We start from the raw sequence: 10,844 nt of genomic DNA, 5'->3' as shown, positions 1-10,844 counted from the left end.
CGAATTACTACAAATACTGGTCTGAACGAAAAAGTACATCTGTCTCGAAAGAAAATAAAACAGAAAAGTAGAACATAGGAAGGGGACGTCAGGGCCTGCGGAAGCCTGCAGGACTACCTTGGGTCTCCTGATGAGTGCCTGCACCCGATCTCTCGATCAGCCACAACCAGCTCCAAACTCTGCATAGAAAGTGCAGAGTGCAGTATTAGTACAACCGACCCCATGTACTGGTAAGTGTCGAGCCTAACCTCGACGAAGTAGTGACGAGGCTAAGGCGAGGCTTATACAATATAACCTGCAATAGTATATGATAAAACAAAAGGAAATACAGAACGGATCGAAACAGTAACTTGTAGTAAAGTAAATACGGAACTCAGATGTTTTGCCAGTACTCAGCTATAACCAATCCTTAAGAGAATTACAATGTTATGGAATGAAATCACAGCAGAGGAAGAATACATAAACAACAAATGATGCAGCGCGCATCCCGATCCCATCATATAACAAGTAACAATATGAACATTCACCCTTATTACTCCTCAATACATATCACCTTTATTCCTCCTGTTGCGGAGCGCAACCCGATCCCACATGTCCACCCTTATTATTCCTTGTTGCGGCGTACAATCTGATCCCGTCAGACAATCACATCTTACCCTTATTCCTCCTGTTGTGGTGTGCAACCCAATCCCACCACCATATCAGTACCAATCACAAAATAAGAATAAGTATTTCACAGCTCAGCTCAAACCCCCACAACATTTATACCTCAAATCATCACAACGAGAGGTCTATACCAGTATGAAACTTCAACAGTTAATACTACACAGCGAGACCAACCAGAGTGTACCATGAAACATCAATAAACCAACAATATAATATAATGAAACTACGGAACAATCAATACCTTCAATAGAGACAACAACGTTTAACAAGAAGCAATTAGACATGGAAGCATCAATAAGCAAGTGGCAGTTAAGATAGGAAAGCAATATATAAGGAAACGGGGAAGAGAATAGGCTAAACAGATAATTTGACGGCATATAGGTACTCGTCACCACACCTATACTCTACACACATGGAATTTCACATAGCAAATAAGTCGGGAATTCCTAATCCCTTAAGTCGAAGTTAGACCAAACACTTACCTCAATCCAACGGGCAATTCAAAGCTCAATTACCAATTTACCTCTCGATTCCACCTCCAATCCACTCGTATCTAGTCATAATTAACTTAATAACATCAATTAACGCTAAAGAAGTCAATTCCAATGCATAATTATAGATTCCCCAACATTTTCCTCAAAAAATCAAAAAAAGGACCCCGGGCCCGCTCGGTTCAAACTCGAAATTCGAACCAAAACCAGATTACCCAATCACCCCCGAGCCCAGATGTACAATTGGTTTTGAAATCCGACCCTAAATTGAGGTCTAAATCCCCAATTTATAAAAATCCCTAATTCTACCCAAACCCCCAATTTCTACCATAGAAATCTTAGAATTTTGGTTGAAAATTCATGCAATATGATGGAAAAGTGAAAGAAAGTGGGTTAGGATCACTTACCAAAGTTTGGGGAAGATTTGGTCTTGCGAGAATCGCCTCTAGGGTTCTAGGATTTGAAAAATATGAAGAATGGGAGAAAATCCCGTCTAAGTCCCTTTTTGCACAGTTGCAGATGTCGCATTTACGACCTGAGCTTCACAATTGCGAAGCTTGCAAATGCGAACCTGTCGCATTTCTGTTACTGTCGCAAATGCGAACCTTTCGTCGCAATTGCGATGATCCCCCCTTCCCTGACTACTCCGCAAATGCGAAGGTTGTTTGCAATTGCGAACCTAGGCTGGCCCAGCTTCCTTCGCATTTGCGATGGAAGCCTCGCAAATTCGACCTCCACAATGATTGCAAATGTGAACCCTGACATCGCATTTGCGAGGTCTGAGGCTTGCAACACAACTGAAGCATACCAGCTATTTTTCTAAGTTCCAAATCACTCAGTAGCATATCCAAAACTCACCTGAGTCCTCGGGGCTCCAAACCAAACATGCACACAAGTCTTAGATATGAACTTGCTCGCGCGATCAAATCACCAAAATAACAGCTAGAACTACGAACTCAACACCAAAACACATGAAATTTTCAAGATAGTTTCAAAACTTCTATTTTCTCAATCAAAGGTCCGAATCACGTCAAATCAATTCCGTTTTCCACCAAATTTCACAGACATGATGCAATTATCATATTAAACCTGTACCTGGCTCCGAAACTAAAATACGGGCCTGATACTAACGAGATCAAACATTTACTAATTCTCAAAACCTTTGGAATTTCAGTTTAACAATTTTTATCAAAAATTCATTTTTCGGGCTTGGGACCTCGGAATTCGATTCTGTGCATACGCCCAGGTCCCATATTTTACTAAGGACCCTGTGGGATCGTCGAAACACGGGTCCGGGTTCATTACTCAAAATGTTGACCGAAGTCAACTAAAATCAACTTTAAATGCAAAAATTATTATTTTCTCAAATTTCCACATGAAGGCTTTTCCGAAAACGCGCCCGGACTGCGCACGCAAATCGAAGAGAGATAAAATGAGGTTTTTAAGGCCTCGGAATACGGATTCGAGTTCTAAAATAGAAGATGACCCTTAGGGTCATTACAAATATGTACAAATTATTAATTTAAAACCATGCAGCGTAAATGAACAAAAATTCTGAAATCATAAGCTTCAATTTCTAGCTTCACTTCCAATAATAGGAGGGCTCATCCTTTTTCTTCTATGGGTTTTACATCTTGCATAGGCTTCTGAACAACCATTTTCCCACAATGAATTGATCTTTTTCTTTTAATGCTTCGACCTGAAGTGATACCTCCTAGCTAGTTCAGTGGATAGGGCGGTTGCACTCTAGCTCACTTAGTAATGGGATGTGTATGGTCTACTTGCAAGTTTGTTCTGATTTCGGATACAATACATTAGAATCCTGAAGCACCAGCACTAATGGTACATCACATCTGCTTGTATTGTGGTACGGCCCTTCCCTTTTGTGGCAACAGTCAACTCCAGCGTATCAGCTTAGTTATCCTCCTCAAATCACTTAACAATTGAACCAGCCTCTATTTGATCGGTGTGATTTATAAGAATGGCCTTGAAAGTAAGTAATCTTGATTTGTTGACCACGCTTACCCATGGACATAACTTCAAGTTTAACAAGTGTTGCCCCTCGCTTGGTCTATGGGCAACACCATTATTTCTAATTATCTACTTATAATCCACCTCTGATTAATATTTAACTTGTAACCCCTTTAACTGACGAACATTGAACAACAATGCAACCATCTGGTATCCCTTCTTTTACTAAAACTCGAGCAGTTCTTATTGTCCACATCAACATAAAAAGAGATACTAAAGAAAAATCTTAGTTTTTCTTAACACAATATATACTCTTTGTTTTATAACAGTGGTATCCAGGATAACTTATGCATGTATACGTTGACTGTTCTATCATGTACTAGCTCTCTCTTACTAGCACTAGTTCCCAAATCCGACAAGGTTTAAGCGTATGAAAATAAATCATCTAGTTTAAGTGTTCGTCACACAATATTTTCACCTACTTTATTGACCGCTATGTCATACCTCCGAGTATTTAACTCTCACTACAGTATATTGGCATCACTTCTGAAGCATCTTGCTTCTTTCCAAGTATATCCTCTTCATTAAATTCCCTCCACTTTGCAGCATAAATATAATATACAAGTCAACTAGCTGAATTAAGATCCTCACAAGCAACTATTCAGAGACATTGAAAGAGCCTGTTTTCCAAATAGGGAAAAGAAGTAGGCACCACATACTGACTTTTCAAGTGGAAAATCAAATATCACTTTTAACATGCAAGCAACCCCACCTCCCCTCAGGCCTCAACTCCCAACTTTATCCATTAAAATCTTATAATGCAAGAATTGCATGGACCAAAAAATTATACTCCAGTAAATATTGAAAAAGACAGTCAGGCCGTGAAATCAGCTACTAATGCTTGCAATAAGGTAGGCTATTTACATCACATTACTTGGGGTGGGGTCCTTTCCGGGACCTTGCATGAACGGAAGATGTCTTGTGCACCGGGTTGCCCTTTTTATCTTAGTCTATTTAAAAAGGCCAAGATTGTTCTATGTATTAATATGCTTAACCTTTTAGGGCTCGTTTGGTATGAGGGATAAAGGATAATTAATCTCAGAATTAAATTTGAGATGAGTTTATCTTATGTGTGGTTGGAATAAAATCGTGGTATAACTAATCCCGGGATTAGTTATCCCGGAATTAGTTATCGCAGGATTGTAGTATTTATTTTTATCCCTATGAGAGGTGGAATAACTAATCCCGAGATAATTAATCATGGCATAACTTGTTTCCCAACCAAACAGACCCCTTAAAATGTGCATTTCCCAAAAGACATGCACCTCAGAACAACTTCCACTGAAATTCTTGAAATGGTAAAACAATTTACTTACAAGGAGTAGACATAAATGAAAGTTTACATTTAGGGGTCGTTTGGTTGGAAAGAAGTTATCCCAGATTAACTATTCCAGGATTAGTTATTCCACCTTTGCATGTGGATAAAAAAATACTACAATTCCGGGATTAATTATACCCCAATTTTCTATCAACCAAACATAGTATAAACTCTTCTTCCCTCGTACCAAACTAGCAAGGAAACAGAGAAGTCATGCCACTCCAAGATTTGAAAGGGCAAGAAGATCATCACACATTAACAACCAGTTCAATATAAAAACCATTCATTCAACTGCAAAAGAAGAAATTCATAAAATTATTGAAACTTGTTTACAGCCAAAGGCAATATTGGCTGTCAGTATTGGCCCTTCTACATGTAGTATCCGAAAAATTCTGCGGTCAGCAATAAATTTGTCAAAATCAACCAAAAAAGAACACAAATGTGATAAAAGTTGCGCGAGCAGTAAGTACTGAACACACATAACATTGCTTTCTACATGATCTTAATAAGGGAAAAACAAGGGTAGTCCGGTGCACGAAACTCCCGCTATCCGCGGGGTCCGAGAAAGGGCCGGACCATAAGGGTCTATTGTATGCAGCGTTACCCTACATTTCTGCAAGAGGCTGTTTCCACGGCTTGAACTTGTGACATCCTGGTCACATTGCAGCCAAGGCTCTTCTTCAAAACATATTTACACGGAAAAACCATGGCAACACAAATGATATAACCAAGCATGCCATTAAGAAGTTACAGAATGGCTGCCCGCGCCAACAACCTCTACTCGTTTCAGTTGAACCAGTACCACTTGCAGTAGATCTCACATCATTCCATTCCTCAATAAATCTGTTATCGCTGACACCAGTAACATTTTGTGCAACCTCCCCACAAATTTCACACACTCTGCACCAAGATGTTAAAAGGAGAGAAATAACAAAATCACTAATGTGGAATGTACTGGTTTTGAACTGCTAAATTTTAGTAACCAATAGACTAGAAACTCCTGAATACTATGTTATAATGATTGGCCATTTTGTTTTAGTTTCTTCCTTTTTCCTTTTAGATGATGGTAGGTAAGGTGAAGTATACTAGGAAAATGTTCAGTCAAGCGACGCAATCACCATTATAGAAAAGGGCAGCTCGGTGTACTATACTCCCGCTATGCGCGGGGTCCAGGAAAGGGCCGGACCACAAGGGTCTATTGTACGCAGCCTTACCTTGCATTTTTGCAAGAGGTTGTTTCCACGGGTCGAACTCGTGACCTCCTGATCACACGAGGCAATCACCATTATGAACTTCAGAAAATGGATTTCCTAAGATTGAAGCAGTTACAGGTAATGAATGTCAAGATATTTGGATTGCAAGCAACATAGTTTTACCAGCAGAATCGTAATAGGACATGGAAACAAAACAACCAAAAAGAAAAAAGAAAAAAAAAAGAACATTGTGGCTGGTGTTTCATGTCCGGAAGTTTCCAAGGAATACTAATAATTTATCGCCTCTTCGCCACAATGCAGACTATTTGTAGCATTATCCTTTTGGAATTGGGAATAAAAGAGAAAAGAAACTTATTTTGTCTTACTTTTAGCGAGCATTTTGAAGAGCGTGAAAGCAAGGGCTGTATAGAGTTGAGAATCCACAATGGAAATTCAAAGTAATTTCTCTTGTTTTCAATTTTCAGCATACAAGCTACACCAACTAATATAAATCAGTAATGAATTTTGCTTAGTAACTTCTCCATTACTTAGTATATTTCTTATACACGAGATTTTCCTTTTTACTGAAACAAGAGCTTCTTAGTTTAAGAATCGGACGACTATAACATCTTCTACTAACTTGGACAGGAACTTTTATGGTATAAAAGACACAGGGTTATTTCAAATTCTGCAATTTGTACTTAGGTTCTATCGCTTCATGGTAACTAATAGAACCATATATAGTTAATCAAATAAGCATGCCGACTGGAATAAGTTAGGAGCGACACATTTGTACACAAGAATAACCTAGGTAGAATAGAATGAAAGAAATTCTTAATTTTTGTAGAAATCAGATCTGAAGGTGTTAATGTAATGGCTGGAGTATTCGCGAATATCTCGATTGGTGATAATAGTAGCAGACCAGAGGATAGAAGGAAGGGTTGATAAAGAAACAGAATACCACAGATATGCAGAATTGGTGTTCAATGAGCAAATTTTGCAGTAGGTGATTACATAAGATAGATTTGAGAGACCAAACCCTACATTACCATCACTCTACTTAATCGAAGACTCTCAACTACTCTTATTAGCCACTAATGCATGACAATGGATTAATTCACAATCCAATTAGACAATGCTTTGAGAAACATTCTAAAGATTTGAAGACACAATTTCTTAATAACAACTATTACTATGCCTCCTTCCCGAGCCGAGGGTCTACCGAAAACAGTCTCTCTGCCTTTGGGGTAAGGTTTGCGTACACTCTACTTGTGGGACTACACTGGGTATGTTCTTGTTGTTGTTGTTGTTATTGTTGTTTGTAGCTATTACTATGCCTCAATCCCAAGCTAGTTGTAGCCGACTATATAAATCATCAAGAAAATGCTTTGTTTGGGTCCATAACATTTGAAGATAGGAATATCAAATATATCAGATTCCTGCTTACGACAACCAGAAAGCATGTAATTCACTCTACTATGATTTACTTGATTCGAGTTTGGAATTCTACCATAACACATTACGATTTACTGGGCTCGAAATCTACTATTTGTACTTATCTTAGTAACTTTTTTTACACATATACATAGTCTGAGCCAAAATTACTGGTTCAAAAAAACCCGTAAATTATGCACTACATCCGCCTCTAATCAGTCAAACAACGAAAATATCATCCCAAGAATAACAATAAACTAGAAAATGATTGAATCTGAAGGAAAGAACAAAAAACAGTAATTACCTGTTTCCTTTTAGCTTAAACCAGGCTTCAGCACAATGAGAATGCACAAATCCAAGCTCTCCTTTACATCCACAACCAAGCTCAATCAAATCCACCAAATTTTGTGTATTTTTTCCACTTTCATAAGTACTCAAATGACAAATCCTACACACCCTTTGGCTGTCCTCTTCCAAATCCTCTCCCAATTTCTCCGCATCGCACTTCACATCGATTACAGTCGAAAAACTCTCACCCTCCTTCAAATCCTTCACTTTCCCCTCATTCCCTTCAACCCCATTTCCCTTTCCACCCGAATGTCCTTCTTCGTCGCGAATTCTTGATTTTTCATCAGTTTCCGCATTTTCATCCAATCTTATGGTGATTGCAGTCTCAGGAACATCCACTTTATGATTCCGTACATCCATCTCCTTATCCATAATTTTCCTCAGTATTTCATCCAATAAATCAATCAAAACACTAACGATTCAGATGAAATACAAACAAGATTAATTACCTTATTATAAGTAGCAAAGAACCCTTACTGCCCCGACTCTGAGATTCAGCCTCTGTCGCTCTAATCAAATCAATCAAACACTAAAAAGGGTCAAATATTCAGCCCCCTCTTCTAATTAAATCAATCTAACACTTAAAGGGTCAACGAATTGAATGTAATACAAACAAGACCTTAAGTGGCAGAGCCACGCCTCTGAGATTCAGCCCTCTATCACTCTGAATTAAATCAATCAAACAGAATCAGCTCTATGTTCTAATTAAATCAATCAAACACTTAAAACACAAACAAGATCTTAAGTGGCACAGTACCATTACGACCACGATTCAGATTCAACTCTTTGTCGCTCTGGATTAAATCAATCAAACACTAAAAAGGGTCAAAGAATCAGCCCTCTATTCTAATCAAATCAATCAAACACTAAAAGGGTTAATGAATCAGATGTAACACAACCAAGATCCTAAGTTTAGTTGCAAAAATAGCCTTGCTATCATAATAGATAAGATTTGTAATATATAAAAAAAGCGAAAGTAAATGATTACTTGATGTCTAAGACCCAATCAAGAAATTTGATAGATAGGGATAAGGGGTTGTTTGTTCCTATGGAACAGTGGAAGGCCAGGTTTCTGTCGACCTTTTTGTCTCCCTACAACTTACATATATGGAAAGTGAATTGAATATATTGGTTTGACTGATTCTGTAAAGATTATTAAGGAAGTTACTTACAAATTTTAATGTTTATATATAAAGGAAGTGATTAAACTGGTAATGTTAGTATAAAATAATAGTGTTACGTAAACTACGTCGTGACAATGACAATGCAATAGTTCTGCCGAATAATCAGGTGTTTTAAAAGAAACAGTAAAATGGTGTCAGCAATCTAGATTAGGGTATTATCTGAAAAAGTTCAAAGTCGTCCCTTTAGGCCTTACTCAAATTTAAGGCCTGAACTTAATTTCTTTGATTTGAAAAAGAGAGATAATAATATAAAAAGTATTTGTATTATAATCAATAATAAAATAATTGCTATGCAGTGATTAATAATAATATTATTATATGAATTGTTAGTACTTCCTTAATAACATTTTGTTATGTAAATAGTTCATATTTGTATTACTAATACATGTACGGTCAAATCTCTCTATAACAACCTCGTTTGTTCCGAAATTTTTTAGCTGCTATAGTGACGTGTTGTTATAGAAAAAATATATTATAAAATAATATAATATTCGGTTCCGCGAAAAGTTCGGCTTTTATAGTGAATGACAATTATAAAGATGCTGTTATAGAGAGGTCTGACTGTATTCTTAACTTACACTCGATCCCACATTAATAAGACATATTTACGCCAACCAAACGTGGTAAAGAAAAAGATGAAATAATGTGAAAAACCAAAATCAATAAATAATAATGCCTCTTCTTTGAAGTTCCTGGCATTAGACGGCAGCATCCAAATAATTTGGAGGTTCAAATCAGGGAAATTAAGTTCTTGCTCCTAGCAGATTTAAGCAATGTAGCTTATAGAAAATTTTAATATTTTTTAGTATTTTTCAAATATACCAAATATATATATATATATATATATATATATATATATATATTGTAGTATAAGTTATACTCCAATAAAATATTTTATAAACTATTTGTAAAATAATTGTTCAAAGGCATAAATGTAACTTTAGCACCACATTGATCGTCTTGAGAGGTGTGAAGATTGCCTTTCCTTGGTATGAGTCCCAAGAGTGTCCCAACTTTGACTTTAAAACTTTATAATTAGAGCCAAAAGCTGGCAATATCTAATAAATATGGGGTATTATCATTTCTAGTCCGCGGCAAAAATTATTTACGTTCAGTAATTAAAGAAGTATATAAAATTTGTATATAATTTTTATATATAACATATAGAAATATATTTTTTTTCTATTATTTTGAAAGCGGCTATACAGTATCATTTTCCCGATAAATATCACCCAAATCAACTGATAGCGTTTTTTTTTGGTTGATTACTTAAGCAATTACATTTAAAAAGATGTAGGTAACATTTTGGAGAGGAATTTAAATTTTAAGGTTCCAATTAAATCAGCCAAGATAAATATATTATCTAAGAAACAAGATTATACCAATTTGTTGGTGACAAATAATGGTCAATTTTGAAGTGGATTGCGATATAAATTGCTCATTAGTATAACCATATCTCCTCCTTGCCTTTCCCTTTATGATTTAAATAAACTATACGTTGAAGATCTCCTCTCCATTTAAAAAGCATGTGGTGTGTAGTATGACACGTTAATCCAAGTTGTAATTAATCTACCACTTTTTATTTTCTTTGAACTGTCAAATAAGTAAGCATGTGTACAATTGCTTTGGCTCAAGAGTTATTATTATTATTATTATTATTATTATTATTATTATTATTATTATTATTATTATTATTATGTAACGACCCAACTGGTCGTTTTGAGCAATTGCGTCCGGTTCGGCAGTTTGAGGTCATGAGTAGCTTCATATTATGTGTATCGACTTGCGTGCGCAGTCCGGGCATGAAACCGAAAAGCTTTTATGTGAAAATATGAAAAATATAGTAATTTCTAGAGTTAAAATTTGGTTTTTAGTGGACTTTGGTCAATATTTTTGGTAAACGGACCCGAATTTGTGTCCTGACGATCCCGGAAGGTCCGAGGTAAAATATGGAACTTGGGCGTATGCCCGAAATTGAATTCTAAGGTCTCTAGCCTTAGAAAATAATTTTTGAAGAAAATTGTTGTGCTGGTTTTTAAAGGAAATAAATAAATGAATTAATATTTGAACCCGTTGGTTCGGGACCATATTTTGGTTTCGGAGTCTGGTACAAGTTTGTTATGATATTTAAGTCCTATCTGTGAAATTTGGTGAAAATCGGAATTGATTTGATGTGACT

General features: G+C 36.4%; 1 protein-coding gene across 10 annotated transcripts; it reads right to left on the bottom strand.

Annotated features, from left to right (window-relative positions):
* Positions 1 to 27: 27 nt before the first annotated feature.
* On the bottom strand, positions 28 to 8,643 carry LOC104220967 (uncharacterized). 10 transcript variants are annotated; one of them, XM_070156520.1, is made up of 5 exons: positions 8,239 to 8,631; positions 8,101 to 8,145; positions 7,931 to 7,990; positions 7,438 to 7,844; positions 4,773 to 5,406 (listed from the first exon to the last, which is right to left on the bottom strand). In XM_070156520.1, the coding sequence occupies exons 4-5, from the start codon at positions 7,839 to 7,841 to the stop codon at positions 5,187 to 5,189; spliced, it is 624 nt and encodes a 207-aa protein (XP_070012621.1). In that variant the 5' UTR covers positions 7,842 to 7,844; positions 7,931 to 7,990; positions 8,101 to 8,145; positions 8,239 to 8,631; the 3' UTR covers positions 4,773 to 5,186. The 10 variants fall into 10 exon arrangements, with proteins under 10 accessions (XP_070012622.1, XP_070012621.1, XP_070012618.1 ...); XM_070156517.1 differs by having other exon boundaries at positions 7,438 to 7,990; positions 8,239 to 8,296; positions 8,470 to 8,630; XM_070156519.1 differs by having other exon boundaries at positions 8,101 to 8,631.
* Positions 8,644 to 10,844: the final 2,201 nt, after the last annotated feature.

The sequence above is a fragment of the Nicotiana sylvestris genome, chromosome 9, assembly GCF_000393655.2.
Source record: "Nicotiana sylvestris chromosome 9, ASM39365v2, whole genome shotgun sequence".
NCBI lineage: Eukaryota > Viridiplantae > Streptophyta > Magnoliopsida > Solanales > Solanaceae > Nicotiana > Nicotiana sylvestris.
Note: the sequence above shows the minus strand (reverse complement) of the source record. Positions and strands in the feature narration are given on the sequence as shown.

What these genes read in the sequence shown, in the direction of transcription:
- LOC104220967 (XM_070156516.1), bottom strand. Translation starts at nt 7,853, where the DNA reads ATGGATAAGGAGATGGATGTACGGAATCATAAAGTGGATGTTCCTGAG. An exon ending in TTTAAGCTAAAAGGAAACAG is followed by an intron (nt 5,407 to 7,437) that starts GTAATTACTGTT and finishes ATCTTGGTGCAG; the next exon opens with AGTGTGTGAAATTTGTGGGG.